We start from the raw sequence: 22376 nt of genomic DNA on the forward strand, positions 1-22376 counted from the left end.
AATGTGCATAGAAACAGCTTACTTACAAAGAACTCAACTCTACATTCCAACAAGACTATTCTTGAACAATGCACGTAAGGATGTTCAAGCTTTTCTCTTCATGGGCCACATATAAAATTTAAATCTCTGTCCCCATTGCATGATTGGATAAGACCATAAAGATCATAAGAACTAATGGATCAAACATGCAAACTATTGGAACTTCATATGCTCTCAGAACATCAACAACATAACTGACCTGCAGAAGGGTCAGTCACTGCAAGTGAATAGACCAATAAGTCTGAAGTATATTCTGACACCAGATTTATTTATAATTAAACATTTTTATATACTGCAAAAATAGAAACAGAAGAACACAACAAGATGAGAAAAGGCTGTATCACTCATCATAGCTCATCTCATTTGTACCCCAAAACCTCCTGGCCTAACAACCAACTGCATGTGGAACATCCCGAATGTTTTTATTTCAACAAACTCCCTCTCCATCGCGACCGTAAGATCTAAATCTGGTTCAGTTAGAGGTTTGTTCATCCTGGAGTGTTCCCATATCCTCTTTGATATACGTCTCTATATTTTAGAGAAGTACATTTATGAATTTACAATGCCTGTATTTATAATGAAAACTGCCTGTGTAAACTTGTCACATTGTAATTGTGCCATCCTGCCAGTTGGAGATGCTGTAGCCCCCTACTGGCAGGAAGGTATAATTACAGCGTAGCCAGAGTTTTTGTCACTTTCCATTATAAATGTGGACATAAGAATCTATAATGGGAATGTGTCAGTAAGTGGACAATGCATGATCTTAAAATAGGGATAGAATTACATCTGCGTGCCCTGGTTCAATTAGCCACTGCCCTTTACTACACACTACATTTTACTTGATCGTTACACTTAAATTTGACGCCTGGTGTGCCACTCGATTTGGGGGTTCAACTCATTAAAATTTTAAGTCTGCATGCACTTCCTGCCTGCACAACTTGGCTTCTTCTGGTCATATTTTTGTTACACTTTTTGTATCAACTTTGCTCCATTCCAAATTCCACATTGATAATGGCCTAGATTTTACAGTAAAAATAATGGTGATGCAATCAGCACTGACTGTTATTGAAAAATAAATCAGACAGCAACTTACAATGTCTACACATACATATTAAATGTGGAAATCAGGAAGTTGCTGTCAGAGTTTCCCTGCTGCTCCACAACCTTCATTACACTGGTAACTTACCGAGTGATTTGACATTTACATACTAGGGACAGCATGAATTTGTAGTTACTTACCCACTAGATACCCCCTAACATGCCAGAAAACATTAAGGCTTGTCCATTCAAGTGTAATCAAATTTTTAACAGCATGCCAAGACTCAATTACTACTAAACAAACTACTTAACAAGATTAACTTTCATCAGTGTTGAGTCTCATTCCTTCAGATGTTAATTTTTGTTGGAGGTTTTAAAATTTTTACATTTTTAAAAACTTTTTCCACTGTTTCATTTATCTCTGTCTTAATTCTATCTTTATTTTGTCTTCTGTACATGACTTTACATTGAATTAAGTATTCTAACTTACACTTCCTGTTTTGACTATTTCAGTAAGCATTTTTTGACCTGATTAGTTGAGGAGAAACGACATTGGTTTCTCTGCTCACATAGGTCCCAGACCCCTGTAGAGGACACTTTGCTGAGTCAGCTCTCAAATTACCACAAATTGCAGTGCATCTAAAACTCTGCTGTTTGTAACTTGTTCTGTGTAAAGTCTCCCCTGTCCATCCCGTGACCTATATTGGCTCCTGATCCCGCTAAAGCCTCAAATTTAAAATTATCATCTCTGTGTTTGAATACCATCATGGTCTCACCTCTCCCTGTCTCTGTAATCTCCCTAAAACCAAACCTGCTGTCCCTGAACCTTCCACTCTCGTGACTCTAGCATCTTTTGCACGCCCTCCCTTTCTTTGTCTAACCATGCCCAACCTTATCACCATGCGTTCAGCTGCCAATGTCAGTTTCACTCTCTAATTCCCTCCCCAAGCCCTGCTGTCTTTCTACCTTCCTCATCTCCTTAATGACTCTAAAAAATGCACTTTAACCAAGCTTTTGGTCACCTTTCCAAATCTTTCCTCCTTTGATTCTGTGTCTGTTTTTCCTTAAGTCCCTGAAAAGCACCTTGTGTATGTTTCTATTAAATGTGCAATATAAAGGCAAATTGCTGTTTGTTCACTCCTTGGCAGACCAAAGGAAGATTTACTAACTGTGTGAACTAACTTCCTTCGATAAACTTCGAACTAAGCAGAATATGGATTGTAATGAAATGCAACAGTACACATTATTTTTAACTGTATATTTAGTGCAAAACCATAAACACAGAAAGTTGATTAATTCAGCTATCCGTACTAAAAGATCAACTACCCTGTGTGAAATTTAAAGCACAATTAAATCTGCTTGGCCAATCTCTCCCTCTTAAACCCTAATAATCCTCCTCTTCCATGAGGCATTTGCACCATTGTTATCCTTTATCTTATCCGTTGCCCATTCTTACATAACATGCACGTAACAGTTGTTGCTATTGCATGGTAAGAAACAATGGATACACTTTAAAGCACCTATAAGTTAAAAGAAATTGCAGTCCTGGCACATTTAGTAAAATTCAAAAGAAATAGATCAACAAGCTTACCTTGTTTGACCCTGTGATGAATTGCTTACTGCTGGATCTGCCAAACTGTGGGTGAAGAGCCACTACCTAAAATAATAAGGAAAACAAAATCAAACTGAGAATGGCTAATAGTACTTGCACAGCACACTTCTTTTTTCTGAAGTTCTTTTTCGGGACGTGGATGTCGCTGGCAAGACCGAGATTTATTTCCAGCTCCTAGCTACCCTAAGAAATTGGCGGTAGATCGTCATCTTGGGCCGGAGTCCATGTGGTGAAGGTGCTCACACAATGCTGTTAAGTAGTCAGTTCGGGGAATGTCTAAGGAAATACTCAAGTTTAGCCCCACAACAGTTGTCTGCAATTAGTTGGCTGCTCCCTCCAGTATTTCCTTAGACTCGTATTTCCAATACTCTTGCTATGGAGTCCTCGATACATCCCCCTTGTGCTGGAGTTAACTCACCGCAATTCTATCAGAAAACACTACATTGTCTCGCATTCAATTGGGAGTGTCAGGATCGATGTATCTGAAGTTCCTACCATGTGTACAGAATGTTCATGGGTTTTAACAAGTTTGTTTTATGCTGTCCCCATTGAACATTCTTTATTCACAACACATTTTGAATGGGGGCTGGTAAGAAAAACAGTTAAATTGTAAATGTTACTCGATGCTTCATTTGTGAAGCAGTATACAGAGTGGCAATTTTTACGTCACTTGTAAGTAATGCTCCCCATTACACACTTCCCTCAGCTATCACATTTTCTGACAATGCGTGTGCTGTTGAGGTAGGTAACTGTTGGACTGCAGGAATTGCTTCTAAATCTGCGCAACAAGCAGGCAGCTACTGACCAATTACTGCTGCACGAGATATGTATATGAGCAGCAGACTGGTGTTTACAGAACTTTCTGGAATTAATCACTGAATTACAACCTTTTTCTGTTACTACACAGTGGTTACAAATTAGTTCTGCTTCAAAAGATTTTCAGCTTTCACAAGATTGAAAATCGATAAACCTCTTACTAGCCTCAGGGGTACAGCAATGAATGGCAGAATATTGGTTTCTTTCAAGAAATTCCAACAAAGGGAGTTCCCAACTTCAACAGCAGTAATCTGCATGCACATTATCAACGACGGAAGGCAAAACGGAAGCTTTAACCAACTCAGGGAAGCTTAGCTGGTTAACAGATGGTATATGCTGTATGTGGCAGCAAGATATATAACAAATGACAAGCACAACAGAACATTTCAGCAACAGCATTTATCAGTTCAAATCTCTCAATTTGTGCTGTTTAAAAGTCAAGCCATTACAAATAGTAATGATTAGTAATCAGTTTTTGTTAAGAAGGGTTGGATGACTGAGTGTTGTCACAATGCCTTGTCAGCAGAAATCTGGGTTTGAATTCAGCTGGACTTGTGGCACAACATGGTCATCTCCTAGCTTAAGGGTTCTTAAGGAACTGTATTTCAGCAGTCTCAGTGCAGAACTGGTAATAATTTAGTGGCAATTTAGGCTGCCACATCAGTGCATTGGGGGAAGGGGAAAAGAGGGTGCCATAGTTTCAGAGTTGGCATCCTGTGGATAAGTTAAAACCCCTTATCTGCCTGACCAAGCAGACATTAAAACATCTCAAGACACTAATTAAATAGGGACTTCTCTAGAACCTTGACCAGCATTTGTTCCTCAACCAACACGACTGAAAGCAGATTACCTGGTCGTTAATCTCATTGCTGTCTGTGGAATCTAGCTGTGGATATAACAATTGTTGACTCTGCCTACAAAATTACCTACAAGATGGTTCCAAGAGATGGAATAAGACACTATTTAAATTTAAGCCTTTTGTTTTTCTAATTGGCAATCAAATTCAAAAGTAAATGGTCTGCTGGGCATGAGGGAAACAAAACATTATGCAGATGCAGGAGGCATGTTTCCAAGGTTGGTACTAAGGCACATTTTTGAGATAGACTAAAGGGAGCTTTCTGGTACTGGCACTTTTTCAGCTGTGCATTAATGCAAAAGTGGCAGTACAACTCTGGGATTAGGCTGCGATCTAATTTAGCAGCGTGCTGAAGTCAAATGGTCAGAGGATCCACCGGGCCATCATTTCATGCTGCTTAGGTTTGGTGCCATTTGCAGTGTCAATTCAGTACAATGTGAAGCTGGATCCACTGCATCCCCTGGCAATTTTACAAACTTACAGCCAACTCTTATTGTCAATGCTTTGAATTCTCTTTCAAAACAGAACATTTTCAATGGGACTCTTGGCCCAGATGTAAGCACCTGTAGTGAACAGGGTGTGATTTGCAGCCATTGGAAGCTGCCAATTTAACATTTGCCTTATTAGCTGTGTTTCACATTCCACAGCTATTGATCTTATGAGCATTAGGCCAGCACAACTGCAGCCTTAATTTACATCTAATTCATGATCTGCCTGGCCTGGTAGGATCTGATACTGTCATTAAAAGAAGTTGTAGTAGTCATATAACACCTTTCACAACCTCAGGGCATCCCACAGCCAATTAATCACTTTGAAGTACAATCATTTTGCAATGTAAGTAACCAATTTGGACACTGCAAGGTCCCAGAATCAGTAATGAAATAATGGTCAGATAATGTTTTTCATACTATTGGTTGAGGGAAAAATATTGGCCAGAACATCGGGGAGAATCCCCATGTCCTGTTCTTCAGTGGTCCACCTGAGAAACATGAGCACAAAATCCAGGCTGAGACTTCAGTGCAATACTGAGGATGTGCTGCACTGTCAAAGGCACAGTCTTTCAGATTAATTATTAAACTGAAGCCACATCTGTCCCTCAGTCACTGTAAAAGTTTCCATACACTATTTGGAGAGCAGAAGGGCCGTTCTTGCCGTACCCTGGACAAAATTTCTCTTTCCACCAACATTAAAAAAGATTATCTGGTCATTTATCTCCAGATTATGTTTATGGGACATGGATATGCACAAATTGGTTGCCATGTTTCAGAAGTATTTCATTTGCAGTAAAGTGCTCTGTGATGGCCTGAGGTTGTGAAAGGCACAATATAAAATGCAAATTGGTTCCTTCTCACTGAGCTGAACAGTGGGGATGGGGGGGGGCGGGGGGGGTGGAATTGCACTGTCATTGATTGACAACATTACCATCGAGGGTTTCCTCTCCCATAAATTGAGCAACTCCTCAAAGCCAGTTTCCCCCCATTGAGGTCACTACTTGAGAATAATTCAAAACAAAAAGATAGTTGACTAAACGAAGATAATCAACTAAACTTTGTCGTACTTTGATCTTTAAAAGGAGGCCAAGTGATAGAAAGAATCCTGTCCGTTTGTTAAACTTTAGCTCTAACAGTAACTTTGCTGTGCTGAGGTCACCAACTCCAGTAGCAGAAATAGCTATCTGTAATTGTAATGTTTAACTTTTGTAATAATTCAATCGGAAAGCTCTTAACTGAAGTATAGATAAAACCATCAATCACTTATAAAAGAGTAATTTGAAGCAGAGAAATACCTTCATGCTAAATTTGTTATGAATTGATTGCAGATGTTGCAGTTACTGAGGTAAATGTAAGGTAAAAAGAAATTCAGAACCTTGAATTCATTACCTTGAACTGAAATGAAAAATTTTCACTATGAAAAGGAATGGTCTCAATGGTGGAGTAAGATCATGATTTCAAACTTGGTATTAGTTGATGACAAGATTAAAGAGCTCATTTTGCAAGGCTCTCCAGCTGGTATGGAGCCATGCTAGGTGCAATTACCCAAAGTATTGCCTTACTTTTGTAATAATTACACCAAATTTTAAAAATGTGATTGAAAAGGAGTGCAAGGGGTCAGCCTTGCAACTACCTTCAGAATCCTGTTCCACAAATTGATCAGCTTCTGAGAAAAGAAACACATCTGCATCTCCAGTCTCTGCCCTGATTACTAAATTTCCATTGATCGCCCTGCTTCAACACAATAGAAGTCTGGTGATTAAGAAGTGAATTAAAAAAAAAAAACTTACTTTGATAGGACAATCAAAGTTTTCATGAAATCCTTCTCTGGTGTACAGTCCAACCACCTGGACCTGTTCGGCAAAAAAAAAACAGCAGGGTCACAAAGAGAATTGCACAAGTATTGTACTAAGAAAAATGAAAACTAAAATCACTTAAAATATAAAAGAAAAGTAGAAAATGCACAGCTGGTGAGTTATCTTTACAGAGAAAAGACAGGTAAATGTCTTGCTGTACAATCTTTTGACAAGACTGTACTAACGATGGATCTACACAAGATAGTAACCTAAATTCTCACTTTACAGCTACTAATTGAGTGACTGTGTATTTCCAGCATTATCTGCTCTTAATCTGAATAGCCAAGGTGCTCTCAGGAATTAACTCGTTGAAAGATTCATCACTACATCTCCTGAGGCTGAGCACAAGCCTTTCAATTCTAGGCCTCCTTCAAAGCAGCTGTACAAGTGCAAGTGTTCAGATAAATACATGGTGAAAGTCACTGTACTTGAACTTTCCCTCACTTAATGAATCCAAAAAGCTTAAAGGCTCATCCCTCTGTACCTACCTTCTCCTCCCACCCAACCCCACCTCCTGGGATAAGCAAAGACTCATAAGAGCAGATAATAAAACATTAAAAATAAGGGATTGCCCATTTAGAGATTCATAGAGAGATACAGCACTGAAACAGGCCCTTCAGCCCACTGAGTCTGTGCCGACCATCAACCACCCATTTATACTAATCCTACATTAATCCCATATTCCCTACCACATCCCCACAATTCTCCTACCACCTACCTATACTAGAGGCAATTTACAATGGCCAATTTACCTATCAACCTGCAAGTCTTTGGCTGCGGGAGGAAACTGGAGCACCCAGCGAAAACCCACGCAGTCACAGGGAGAACTTACAAACTCTGCACAGGCAGTACCCAGCACTGAACCCAGGTCGCTGGAGCTATGAGGCTGCGGTGCTAACCACTGCACCACTGTGCTGCCCATTTAAGACAGAGATGAGGAGAAATTTCTTCTCTCAGAATTCTCTTGCTCAAAAGGTGGTGGAAGCAGAGTCTTTGAATAATTTTAAGGCAGTGGTAGATAGATTCTTGATAAACAAGGCGATGGAAGGTTATCGGGGGTAGGTGGAAATGTGGAGTAATCAGTTCAGCCATGAACCTATTGAGTGGTGCAGCAGGTTCAAGGGGCTGAGTGGCCTACTCCTGCTCCTAATTCATACAAGAAATAGCAGCAGGAGTAGGCCATTCGGTGCCTCAAGCCTGCTCTGCTATTCAATAAGATTATAGCTGATCTTCTACCTCAACTCTACCTTCCTGTACTATCCCATATCCCTAAATTCCCTTTGAATCCAAAAAATATATCCATCTCATGTCTTGAATATACCCAACTCTCTGGGTTGGAGAGCCCTTTGAGTAAAGAAATTTCTCCTCATCTCACTCCAGTATGGTTGACCCCTTATTATGAAACAGTGATCCCTAGTTCTAGTCTGTACAGCCAAGGAAAACATCCTCCCCTTCAAGCCCCTTAAGAATTTTGTCATAGAGTCAGAGTCGTACAGCACAGAAACAGGCCCTTCGGCCCAACATGTCAAGCACCTAACTATTCTAAACCCATTTTCCAGCACTTGGCCCGTAGCCTTGTATGCTATGGCGTTTCAAGTGCTCATCTAAATACTTCTTAAATGTTGTGAGGGTTCCTGCCTCTACCACCACTTCAGGCAGTGCGTTCCAGATTGCAGCCGCCCTCCGGGTGAAATTTTTTTCCCCTCAAATCCTCTCTAACCCTCCCGCCCCTTACTTTAAATCTATTGTCCCCTGCGCTAAGGGAAAAAGTTTCTTCCTATCTAACCTATCAATGCCCCTCATAATTATGTATACCTCAATCATATTCCCCCTCAGCCTTCTCTGCTCTAAGGAAAACAACCCCAGCCTATCCAGTCTGTCTTCATAGCTGAAATGCTCCAGCCCAGGCACCATCCTGGTGAATCTCCTCTGCACCCTCACCAGTGCAATCACATCCTTCCTATAGCGTGGTGCCCAGAACTGTACACAGTACTCCAACTGTGGCCTAACTAGCGTTTTATACAGCTCCATCATAACCTCCCTGCTCTTATATTCTATGCCTCGGCTAATAAAGACAAGTATCCCATATGCCTTCCTAACCACCTTATCTACCTGTGCTACTGCCTTCAGTGATCTATGGACAGGGACACCAAGGTCCCTGTGACCCTCTGTACTTCCTGAGGTCCTACAATCCATTGTATATTCCCTTGCCTTGTTAGTCCTCCAAAAATGCATTACCTCACACTTCTCAGGATTAAATTCCATTTGTCACTGCTCTGCCCATCTTACCAGCCCATCTATATCATCCTGTAATCTAAGGCTTTCCTCCTCACTATTTACGACACCACCAATTTTTATGTCATCTGCGAACTTACTGATCATACCTCCAATATTCATGTCTAAATCATTAATGTACACTACAAACAGCAAGGGTCCCAGCACCGATCCCTGCGGTACACCACTGGTCACAGGCTTCCACTCGCAGAAACAATCCTCGACCATCACCCTCTGCCTCCTTCCACTAAACCAATTTTGGATCCCATGGGTTCTTACCTTCTTAACCAATCTCCCATGCGGGACCTTATCAAAAGCCTTACTGAAGTCCATGCAGACTACATCAACTGTTTTACACATCTAGTCACCGCCTCGAAAAATTCAATCGTTAGTTTTTTATGTGTCAATGTGACCCCACCCAACCCCCTCATTCTTCTAAACTCTACGGAATTTAGGCCTAGTTTACTCAATATCTCCTCATAGGTCAATCCCTTCATGCCAGAAATCAGTCTAGATACAAAACACCCATAGTCAGTTCAGGAGTCCTGTGTCAAAAGTTCCTCTCCAACCCCTCAAAGGCAATTGGGCAATCCACCCAGATGCTCCAGTGCACACAGGCCAATGAGCCACAATAGCAGTCAACAGCTGAATTCTGAAATTGAGTTCAGAATGTTGGCTGAATGCTCACCAGTTTGACAGGAAAGTACAGACCAAATCAGGTAAGTGTCATTCCTAGCCTGCTCTCAGACAACTCTGGCTGGAGAACCATTTGGTCGGGTTAGGGAGCAGGCTGCTGACTGCACACCTGACCACGGATTGCTGGGACACACAAAAATGGGGGAGAAAAATACCTTGGCTATGAGGAGATCTGCTCTTTGAATGTCAGCATGACTCGGTGATAGCGATCTGAGCCCTCAGATGATTATATATTCAAGCCCTTCTACAGACGTGAACACTTAAAATAGTTTAACACTCCAGTCTGCTGTTAAGTGCTGCGTTGTCCAAGGTGACGTCTTTCAGATAAGACTGTCAACCAAGGCCCAATTTTCCTGTTCAGATAAACATATAAGACCCTCTAGCACTATTTGATGATGTGTGGAGTCTTTCTTGCCTGACATCCTCCCTCAACCAACATGACCATTTCATTTGTTGTTGGCCTTTACTGTGTGTTAAATGAATGCTATATTTGCTTACACAACAGTGACGAAATGGCTATGAAGTGCTTTGGGATGACCTGAGATGATAGGTTCGATATAAATGTACGTTCACTTTTTTTTTTAAAAAGGGAGAGATACTGGAATGAAATCCATTTTTCCCTGCTGCTCCGTGCTTCCAGTATCACCAACATCCACTAGTCTATAAAGTGTTTTCTCCTGCTCACATTCAGCAAGGTTTAGAGTACTGTTAAGAAAGGGAGAGCTGCAGGGGAAACACATCTGGCTGCTGCTGATCATGGCCATGCATAATGCACCCATTTCAAACTACAAGACATTGAGATAAAAGCAAAATACTGCAGATGCTGGAAATCTGAAATAAAAACAAGAAATGCTGGAAATGCTCAGCAGGTCTGGCAGCAACTGTGGAGAAAGAAGCAGAGTTAACGTTTCGGGACAGTGACCCATCTTTGGAATCGAAGAAGGGTCACTGACCCGAAACACTAACTCTGCTTCTCTCTCCAAGATGCTGCCAGAGCTGCTGAGTATTTCCAGCATTTCTTGTTTTTATTATAAGACATTGAGTTTGGTCATCCTTCTCTGTATTTTTCTCTCCCTGCAAGAACTAAAGAGACAATGCTAGTTTTATGAAGCAGATGGAGGGGCAAAACGAACCTGCTCATTGGGCAAAGGCCTAGGGTACCCATATGTAATGAGATCTGTCACCAATCCGATTTGGCTCAGTGGAAATGCTCTTGCTCATAAGTCAGGTGGTCATGGTTGAGCACATAATCCAGGCGGACAGTTCAGTGCAACGTTGCATTACTGGTGGTACAGTCTTCACTGCTTATAGCAGGCACGTTCGTGTGAACACGTTTGCCCGTTACACAATGGCTGGTATAACGGGGAAAAAATATGTATTTGAATCATACTTTTATGAAACTTACAAAAAGGGACTGAGAGTATGAGAATCACCTATCTTTGGGACACCTCATCTAAATTGCTCATGACAACACTATCGTTTAAACACAAGATGGCATCACACTGGTGAATTTCCTCCAATCCTTATTCCTGGAACAGATTCCATCCTTTATTGGTTAATAAATAGTTTATGTAAAACTGCTATCAGGCAGTGTTTGTACTTCTTTTCCCACTAAGTCTAATCTACAATCAGTTTATAGTCTCTGGACTTGGTTTCAAACGTCAAATAAGGATCAGATGTTGATCACTGGTTTTCAGTACAGAGCAGGGTCAGTGTTAATGCTTGACAGACTTTACGGCAGGCGAGCACCACTTTGAATAAGATGTTTTTGTCTAAAGGATGTTTAAGGCCTCAAACTGAACATTGCCACGCCCAAATGCCAGCTCTTCGTACTTTGACTCAAAAGCCGATGTTAAGTGCATGTAGCAAGCAATACAATTAATGAAAAAGCACATTTGGGATGATTTAGCATTGTGCTAATTATGCCAGTGACAATTTGTAGACCATGTAAATTAACAAAGACTGAACTTAATTGGTGGAAGGACTGCTTTTTGCTTTCTTGGAAGGCAACAGATTGAATAAAAAATATGTTTAGGCCAGTAAAAGAAACAGCATTTCTGTTTGTGCCCAAAATAAACAGAGCACTTAAGAGACTTTAACCAGCAACTTTGAAATTAACTTAATGCAAATGGATAACTTTTTGGTCAATGCATGTGACTGTCCATTTTAAACATACATGTTTTAAGTGATTGCAACTGTACCATCTTTCAGAAGAGACATAAAACTGAGGTCCTGCCTGTCCTCTTACGTAGGCATAAAGTTCCCATGGCACGATGTGAAGAGAAGAGGAATTCACTCGGCGAACATTTATACCTCAACCAACATCATTAAAACAAATTATCTGTATATTTATGTCACATTATTGATGAGTTCCTGCTGTGCCCAAATTGGCTGCCACATTTTTCCATACTTCCACACTGTAAAACGCTTTTGGATGGCATGTGGTTGTGAAAGATCTTCATAAATGCAAGTTTATTCTACACGAAAATTTTCTGGAAATCATTAGGAAAATGCTAATCTTTTTGTGTATTACAGTGAATGGCATAACAGAACAAACAGCTTAAAGGTTAAGTGCCATGGCAGAGAGACAAGAAAAAAATTATCGTACTGCAAGAAAAACTCAATTTATCTGGTAATATGTCTGAGGTAAATTTGTTGAGAAATGTTCAGAAACAACTTTAGCATGCCTTTTTAAAAATTTGTACATATGTATTTATAGCAGATTGAAAACTGCATTCTTAGTGCTATGGCCAGTCACACTAACACAGGTGCAATGAACATTATGGAGTGCAAATGTAAGCATCAATAATTGCATCAGGCAATCAGTCTTGTATTGTAGTCCACAGTGTTTGAAATCTACGTATTGAGATGAAGGAGGCACCAAAGTCTGGATGTTTGGTTTATACCCAAGCTGATCAATTAAACAAAAATCTATGTACAAATTACTGCCTTTGCAACACTGTTACTGAAAGAAGTGTTTAAAAGATAAGGGTCAAGAAAGCAAAATCACCACTGAACTGGCTAAACTTTGATTTCCTTCAGCTTCATCAATAACATTCAGTAGGAACAGCAGAAGGGAAAAGGGTACAGAGGAGTATTGAATGGATGAGAGTTGCAGTATTATACATTTAAAGCATTAGAAATAAAGCAAGAGAACTAGAAACAGTAAATAGAATGTAGGGACATGATGATGTATCCTTGACAGAAGCATGACCAGTTGATAAAGACTGGGAACAAAATATTTCCTGCTGTAAAAATTTCAGGACAGATGAAGGGGAAAAAAAGTGATGTTGGCCTTTGAAATTCAAAGCACAATTATGCTACAAAAAGATTTTATTGGAGTGGTGCTCAGAGTCAGTCTCATTTAAGAAATAATAAGAGATTTGTTAGCATATTGGGACTAATTTATAAACTGTTCAAAGCATATAGATTTCAGCACATCAAGTCATTTGGTCCTGTTTACCTGCACTAAAACTAGGCTGCATGCGGGGGTTGAATTTACAGTCCCATTTTCCTGCTTTTGCCCAAAACCCTTTTGTATCCTAAACAGATTAGCATTACCCATTTTGAATGCTACAACAGATTTAGCTTCAATCACCACTTGTAGTTCAGATAATTCTTCACGTGCAGAAGTTGCTTCTGGCGTATGTTATACATTTTGGGAAAAAAAAGTTTCAAAAGAAATTGATTGAGATATTTGGGCGGCACAGTGGCGCAGTGGTTAGCACCGCAGCCTCACAGCTCCAGGGACCCGGGTTCAATTCTGGGTACTGTCTGTGTGGAGTTTGCAAGTTCTCCCTGGGTCTGCGTGGGTTTCCTCCGGGTGCTCCGGTTTCCTCCCACCGCCAAAGACTTGCAGGTGATCGGTAAATTGGCTGTTATAAATTGCCCCTAGTGTAGGTAGGTGGTAGGGCATATTGGATTACTGTAGGGTTTGAATAAATGGGTGGTTGTTGGTCGGCACAGTCGGTGGGCCGAAGGGCCTGTTTCAGTGCTGTATCTCTAAATAAAAATAAATAAATATTTGTAGGCAATTTTGAGAGGTTTTTAGTAGTCGAGCTGTAATATAGGAGATTACCCAAAAGAACAGAGGGATAAGACAGATTTTTGGATCAAAATGGGGAACAAAAGTTGGAATGCATTCAGTCTGTTACCTTAATCAATACGCTCCATGTCCAACAAGGAATGACTGCACTGGATCTATTTTTGTGCAATGAAATAGCACATGCATGGACATGTCAGCATGTATTTATATAGAGCAGGGTGAGTTTCATGAAATTAGTCATATTTTTTGACAAAATTAGCGAGCACATAAAGACATGATATACGGCATTTTAGATAAAGACAGAAACTACATTTGTATGCTGCCTTTCAAGTGCTTCACAGCCAATTTAGTTCTTTTGAAATGTAGTCACTGTTGTAATGTAGGAAAGTAGATGTTTGATAAGTTTCACATGAAACTTCAACTGAAAGTGAAGGCTTGTGGTTTTAAAGGGAATGTAGCCAGATGGATAGAGGCTGAAAACAAATAATAAGGGTAAATGGGTATCTTTCACCTTTAAGAAAATTGAATGTTTTACCACAAGGGGAACGTGAGGCAGAGACCATGCCATTATTTGAAAGGGAATTGCATTATTATTTGCAAAGAAATAATATAAAAGGATGTGGGAGAAGGAGAGGAGAATGGGATGTTAAAGAGCTCCAACTGAAGAGCTAGTTTGGGAATAAGGATCACAATGGCATTCTTCTGTGCTATTATTTCTAAATTTATATAAACTCACTTAATTGTTACAAATTTCTTTAGTCAATAAGTACCTAAATACCCTTATCATATTAACTGCTTTGGATTATTAGTTGCTCACACCAATACTCAAGACCAAATGATTAAAACTTCAACTTGGTGCAATATTTAACCTGAAATGCCACACTGGTGTCAAATTTTCTTTCCTTGAGAGGTTTAACCTGAAACTATAAAGATTAACATTTATTCATCTGTGCTTTAAATCAATCCTTTGGATACAGAGTGCATTGAACCAAATTGAACTGTTGATGCTTTGGTTCAGCACTATTAGTATTACATCAATTAATCAATCTCAATTAAGCACAGAAGACCAACACAAGATTAACATATTGGAGAAGGTCTTCATTACATGTTGTGTTCATACTTCAGCTTGGATTTGTGCTTTTTCCTTATTGCAACGTAATCCACCTGTTGCTAATCTGACCATGTAAAACTTTGTGCACACTATAGGATCACGGCTGATCATCCACTTCAATGCCTTTTTCCCACACTATCCTCATATCCCCTTTATGTCATTGGTATTTAGAAATCTGTCAATCTCTGCTTTAAACATACTCAATGACTGAGCTTCCACAGCCCTCTGGCATAAAGAATTACAAAGATTCACAACCCTCTGAGTAAAGAAATTTCTCCTCATCTCTGTCCCTTTATTTGGAAATTGTGTCCCCTGGTTCTAGACTCCCCAACCAGGGGAAACATCTTAGCTGCATCGATCCTGTGTATCCCTTTAAGTATTTTGTAGGTTTCAATGAGATCACCTCTCATTCTTTGAAACTCTAGAGAATACAGGTCCAGTTTCCCCAATCTCTCTTCATAGGACAGTCCTGCCATCCCAGGAACAAGTCTGGTGAACCTTCGTTGCACTCCCTCTATGGCAATAATATCCTTCCTAAGGTAAGGGGACCAAAACTGCACACAGTACTCCAGGTGCGGTCTAACCAATGTTCTATTCAATTGAAGCAAGACTTCACTACTCCTGTATTCAAATCCTTTTGCGATAAAGGCCAACATACCATTAGCCTTCTTAATGCCACTATATGTTACATCTATTCTTATAGCCAGTCTCCATAGCACACACACACTATTTCTTAAGTGAAGTCTGGGCAACTAAGACTATTTCCAGCACTGACTGAATTTGGTACAGAAAGCGTGTAAAACTAGTCATATGACAAACTACTGACGACATGCTTTGAAGAAGTCATAACCGATGTTTACACTGTTTCTCTGGGGCGGGGTGGGGGTGGGGGTGGGGGGGGGGGTTCCATTAATTTCCTGCTCAAGTTATAGTGGGAGATTGGACAGCACCCCAACCCAGAGAAATTCACAGCCAGTAAGAATTTGCATGCATATAGTATTCTGTCACTTCGATGTGAAATGCTTTGGCATGTCCCATTCAGCAAACTATTTCTCAAATGCAGTTTTTTTTCCTATTTGTTCATGGGATGAGGGTGCTGCTGACTAGGACAGCATTTATTGCCCATCCATAATTGCCCTTGAGAAGGTGGTGGTGAGCCATCTTCTTGAACCGCTGCAGTCCATGTGGGGTAGGTACACCCACAGTGCTGTTAGAAAGGGAGTTACTGCAGTGATGTAGACAAACAGCAACTAACTTGTGCACGATCAATCTGTTTTTTGATGGTTTTGATTGAAAAGCAAAGAGTTCTTTGCCCTTTTTCAAATTGTGCCTTGGGACCTATTGTTTCTACCTGAACAGGCAGGTTGGGCCTCAGTTTAATGTCTCATTGAACAGATTATTCCAAATTTGACAAGATTTTCTCGTAACCTCCCAACTTAGATGAGAGTTCTCCCAATATTTGATTAGCCTCGATTATCGCTTCACGGTCAATGAATGGCCCATATTGGCACCCAAACACTTTTCTACCTGTGCACCCATTCTTCATGTAGCATCATGCTCAAAGCTGCATTATCTTAAACTTATTCATACTAAAATCTCTGCATCATTCCTAAGTCCATATGCTTAAACGGTTCAGATTTTTTGAATGTAATAAATCTCTCTACTTGTCATCTGCCACTATCGAAGTATCATCAAAAATATTTATGTTAGATGTGCGCACCTCCACATTGTTTGAGCAGCATCAACAGCAGAGGACTCAGGACAGATGCTTGAGGAGCTTCATCAATAACTGACCCCACTCCTCTCCCAGATAGCAAAGCCCACTTCAATGGATGTTAAGACACAGAAACAGGCCATTTGGCAATAAAACTGGAGTTGTGTTTATCATTTGCCTTCCATTTTCAGTGAATTTTAAAATCCAGACAGTTAATTTACCATCAGTTCTATGAGCCATATTCTTCTTTAAAAGCCTCACACATGAAACCTTATTCAATCCTTCCCAAAATCCAAACAAATTGCATCCTCTGAATAACCCCCATTCATTAGGTTTAGCCACCTTCACATGACCTATTGCTTCTAAATCTATCTGACTGCTCCTTTAAGCCCTTTGAGGATAGGAACTTTGAACTCTTTAGAGAAGTGTTGACAGCAGTCAGTAAATTATGAAACATATCTCCACTACAGGTATGAGGCTAACTAGCCTGGAAATTACAGATTCATGCCTCATTTCCACTTTGAATATTCAGATCTTGCTCTCCTCCAGTCTGCAAGTAAAACTTATGCATTTAATGGTGATCCAACAAATATTCACTCGCATCTTACCAATTTCCTCACACATTTTATTGAAGAGTCTTGGGTGTATGTTATCTGGTCTGGGTGTTCTGCAGGCATTTAGGTAGAGTAGCCTGGTGGTGATGGTACTGGATCAGCAAGCCAGAGGTCATGAGTTCAAATCCTACAGTGGCAACTTGTGAAATTGAATTCAATAAATCTGCTAATTTGTGAGCCAGCAGCAAATAAAGATAGTCAATAAAACCCAACTGATTCACTATTATCCTTCAGGAAAGGGAACCTACCATTTCCCTACCCGGTTTAGCTGACATGTCATTCCAGTACCATACTACGTGTTATGACTCTTAATGCCCTCAGGGCAACTAGGGATTGGCAATAAAAGCAGTCCTCACATCCCAAGAACAAATAAAGTAATTCCTTGTGATGAATGTTTTACCTACCTCTATGCTTTCAAAAGTCCTGAGTCAAACTTAAATGGATCTTGAACTTGTGCAGTCATCATTTGTGAATACTGACTGAAGAACTCATTTAAGATAGCTGCCGTCTTCTAGTCCCCTATAATAATCCATCACAACTCATTTTTTTTAAATAACGGAAAGGGCTTTAACATACTTATGCGGCAAGAAAAAAATCTTTGAATTCCTCGTGCAAGTTGTGCACAGATTGTTCGAAGTACTTAAGTCTGTGGATAAACTCGAAAAGGTTGCTGTAATTTCTTCCTTTAAACTAGAATCAACATTTTATTCCCTGTGGACTGTTTTTTTATTTTTTCACTACAAGGCAATTAGTAGACTTGTAGCAGGTTGAATCAAAGCAATCATCAACCTTTTAAGATATGAAGCACACTGCAAGCAGCATTTTCACCCATGCTAATTAAGCACTTCATTTTGATTTAAAGCAAATGATACAAATTGCTGAGGCAACTGCAGAGCACCTGTTCCAGAAAAACTAAGAGCCAAGCAAAGTTTTCTACCAAGATTACACACAATACTAACTGATTTTTGACACAAAGTGTAGACACTTGTCTCAGGTTCCTATAATCAAAAATGCACCAAGCACACTGGAGACCTCAGCTACAACTCGCTCACTTCTTCCATCCCTCTTCCACCACTTATGCAATTCACATAAAATACTATAAGTAGTAAAAAGTAAAACTTTTTCTTTAAAGAGGAAGACGACCCAGAATTTTCTGAGAACGTGTATGGTCTAAATCTATGGCGTTTACCATTAGGCTAGTGCAGAACGTGCAGGAAATTATGGAGTGAGTGACTTACAGAACTAATTACACCATAACTTACAGGAACCTTTGCACCCCTCCAATGTTACCCCTTGCTGAAAACAGATAGAAGATACTTATCATAGCTCCACACCACTAAATCAATGGTTCTAGTAAATTTGCTGCAATTTAAGCCATTCCATGTTGCTGCACCTAGACTGAAAATGACATAGTTTATGGTCTTTGAGGAATGGTTTTATTTCTTTCCCAGGTTTTAACATAAGACATACGAAATAGGAGGAGGAGGAAGCATTTGACACCTCAAGCCTGCTCTGCCATTCATTAAGATCACGGTTGATCTGATCTTGGCCTCATCTCCACCTTCTTGCCTGTTCCTCATTCCCCTCAACTCCCCTATAGTTCAAAAATTTGTCTCTCTCAGCCTCGAATATATTCAATGGCCCAGCCTCCACAGTTCTCTAGGGAAGAGAATTCCAAAGATTCACGACCCTCAGAAAAGAAATTCCTCCTCATCTCCGTCTTAAATGGGCGACCCTTATTCTGGAACCATGCTCCCTAGTTCTAGATTCCCCCACGAGGGGAAACATCCTCTCAGCATCTAACCTGTCAAGCCCCCTCAGAATCTAATATATTTCAATAAGATCGACTATCATTCTTCCAATGAGTATAGGCCCAACCTAACCTGCTCAACCTTTCCTCAAAGGACAATCCCTTCATCCCAGGAATCGACCTAGTGAACCTTCTCTGAACTGCTTCCAATGCAAGTATATCCCTCAAGTAAGGAGACCAAAAGCATATGCAGTACTTTAGGTGTGGTCTCACCAATGCCCTGTACAATTGTAGCAAGATTTCCCTACTTTTGAGAGCCTTTGTGAAGCTCAGCACGGGCCACACATGAGGTATTGCCTACTGATCCAAATGATCATGTAAATAACATGATTGGGAAATGATCAAAGCAATCCAGAACTTTCCCTTTATATAAAGCTATCAAATTGGGAAGTAAAAACAGAAAATACTGGAAATACTCAGCAAGTTTGGCAACATGTGTGGATCCATTAGCCTGATCCTTTGTGAGATGCATTCATGTGTCCTGATTCCATGCATCCAGACGTCACTTTTAATGCATGTGACTTCTTAAAACCCTGCTTTTAAAGAGATCACAGAGCTTTGTAACAAAAACTGGCCCACAGACAAATACCTGAAATTAAAAGTCTATGTAAATAAACATTTGCATTTTTGTCAAAACTCTCCCTCAGATAAGAGAGACTAGAGACCAATCTCTTCACTTTGTGTCAAAGGTCATTCAGCATTGTAAATAAAATCTAGGTTAAATTGAGTTTGAGGAAATAAGAGGTAATTGAGGACAGTGCTGTTGATGTTGTGTATATGGACTTTCAATAGGTATTTGATAAAGTACCATATATTAGGCTGGTTAGAAAAGTTGAAACCCAAGGGATAAAAGGGGCAGTAGCAGCATGGATACAAAATTGGCTAACGGATAGAAAATAATGTTGTGGTGAATGGCTGTTTTTCAGACTGGTGGGAGTTATAAATTGGAGTTTCCCAAGGACCTTTGTTTTTAATATACTTTAATGACTTGGACTTGGGAGTACAGGGCACAATTTTGAAAGCTGCAGATGAGGTGAAATTTGGAAGTGTAGTAAACAGTGAAGAAGATAGTAACAGACTTCAAGAGGATATAGGCTGTGAAATGGGTGGACACATGGCGGATTAAATTCAATGCAGAAAACTGTGAGGTGATGTATTTTGGCAGATAGAATGAGGAGAAACAATACATGCTAAATTGTACAATTTTAATGGGGTGGGCAGGGGGGTGCAAAAGGATGAGACCAGAGTTGCTTGTACACAAACCTTTGAAGGTAGCAGGATAGGTTTACAAAGCAGTTAATAAAGCACATGGGATCCTGGCTTTTATAAATAAAGACATAGTGTGCAAAAGCCAGGGCGCAATGCTAAACCTACTCATTCAGACCCATCTGGAGTATTGTGTCCAATTCTGGGCACCATACTTTAGGAAGGGCGTGAAGGCTTTAGAGCAGGTACAGAAGAAATTTACTAAAATGCTTCCAGGGATGAGGGGTTACAGTTATAGAAAGACTGGAGAAGCTGGGGTTATTCTTAGAGCAAAGAGATTAAGAGGAGATTTGATAGGGGTGTTTGAAATCATGAAGGATTTAGACAGAGTAAATAACGAGAAATGGTTTTCAATGGCTGAAGCGTCAATAACCAGTAGGCACAGATTTAACGTGATTAGCAAAAGAACCAAAGGCGACATGAGGAAAACTTATTTACACAAGCGATTAGGGTTTGAAATGCACTGCCTGCTGGGTAGTGCATACAGATTGAATAGTAGCCTTCAAATGAGAATTGAATAAATATTTTGAGAAAAAGATTGCAGGTATATGGAGAAAAAGCTGGGGAGTGAGACTAACTGGACTGCTTCTTGAAAGAGTGGGCAAAGACTTGATGGATCAAATGGCATTCTTCTGTGTGGTACTATTCCATGATCAGGAATTGAAGTACTGGTTCAATCAAGATTCTCTGAAAATAGAAAAAAATATTCAAACAGTTTCTGGATAGTGGGACTGACCGGACATGCCACTCGTGGCAGAATCAAAACACTGGCCATTGGCTGTGCCCTTTTGATTTGTCACTATGCACGCTGAGGTGTATTCTAATTAGTTCTCCAGTTTGTTTAGGCATAAATTTGTCACTGGACAATTGGGATGCACAACATTAACTTCTGGCCTTTGGTGCAAATATTGCCATTGTTGCGAAATCCGAGCACATCTTTTACTAACAATGCTCTCTCAATACAATAAGGTGTGTGGAATACTGCAGAAATTACAATCTAGTTCGGTCTTACGGCAGAAATTGTGACTAGACTATAAACACTCATTACTATGTAACTTCACTGTTTGGCAATTGTTAACAATAGGATTTGGTGGAAGTAAATATGTCTTGTATAAATGGGAGTATGAGGAAAAAATAGGTAAAAATTACAGGACAAATGGACTCATGACGCCTTCACAGCAGGATATCAGAATGTTAAGCCCTTGAACATCCACCATGGGATCTCAGTGTATTAAAAAACCAGCCACTGCTAATTTTATAGAGCTTTAAACCCATTTAAATGATGTCTGGTTGTGAGCTGGTAATGAAGTAGCACTTTAGCCCATTATCTGAGGGAGTATTACATTGATGGGAGGTACCGCCTGTCAGACAGAGGACCTGTCTTTCTGTTCAGAAGGATTTGAAAGATCACAGAGCACCACTTGAACAAGAGCACAGGGTTTTTCTGGTGCCTTGGCTAACATACGCCCTTTAACCAATGCTACCAACGCAGATTCACTTCATTCACTGTTTATAGACTTTGGGATGTGATGCTGGATGCCACATTTGCCTACTGATTGCATTTCCATAGTAATTAAATGGCTGCGATACATGCTGGAATCTCCTCAGGATCTGACAACTCCTATATAAATGCAAGTTCTTGCTTTCTGAAAGTTGATTTTTTTTTTAGATTCGTTCTTAGGATATGAGCATCACAGGCAACACTAGCATTTATTGCCCACTCCTAATTCCCTTCGAGGCAGGAGTCTGCAGTAAGTGTAGGTATTCCCACAATGCTTTTAGGGAGGGAGTTCCAGGATTTTGACCAAGCGCCCAAGGAACAGTGATATATTTCCAAATGAGGATGGTGTGTGACTGGAGAGGGAATCTGCAGGTGATGTTCCCACGTGCCTGTTGCCCTTGTCCTCTAGGCGGTTGAAGTCGCAGGTTTGGAATGTGCTGTAAAGGAGACTTGGTGAGTTGCTGCAGTGCATTTTGTAGATAGTACACACTGCAGCCACAGTGCACCAATGGTGGAGGGAGTGAATGCTTAAGGTGGTTCATGGGTGCTGATCAAGCAGGATGCTTTGGCCTGGATAATGTCAAACTTCGAGTGTTGTTGGAGCTGCACTCGTCCAGGCAAATAGTAAGACGGTTAC

The 22376-nt window shown here is 40.2% G+C and overlaps 1 protein-coding gene across 2 annotated transcripts in view; it reads right to left on the reverse strand.

The window, feature by feature from the left end:
- Window positions 1–22376, reverse strand: part of vps41 (VPS41 subunit of HOPS complex) — a 197715-nt gene that overhangs the window by 113401 nt on the left and 61938 nt on the right. For both annotated transcript variants that reach the window (XM_068032225.1, XM_068032224.1), the window contains exons 6-7: window positions 6643–6705; window positions 2669–2734 (exon numbers count right to left, since the gene is read on the reverse strand). In XM_068032225.1, coding sequence (XP_067888326.1) covers window positions 2669–2734; window positions 6643–6705 — 129 coding nt within the window. The remainder of the gene's footprint in view (window positions 1–2668; window positions 2735–6642; window positions 6706–22376) is intronic.

Source organism: Heterodontus francisci, chromosome 5 (assembly GCF_036365525.1).
Source record: "Heterodontus francisci isolate sHetFra1 chromosome 5, sHetFra1.hap1, whole genome shotgun sequence".
Classification (NCBI taxonomy): Eukaryota; Metazoa; Chordata; class Chondrichthyes; order Heterodontiformes; family Heterodontidae; genus Heterodontus; species Heterodontus francisci.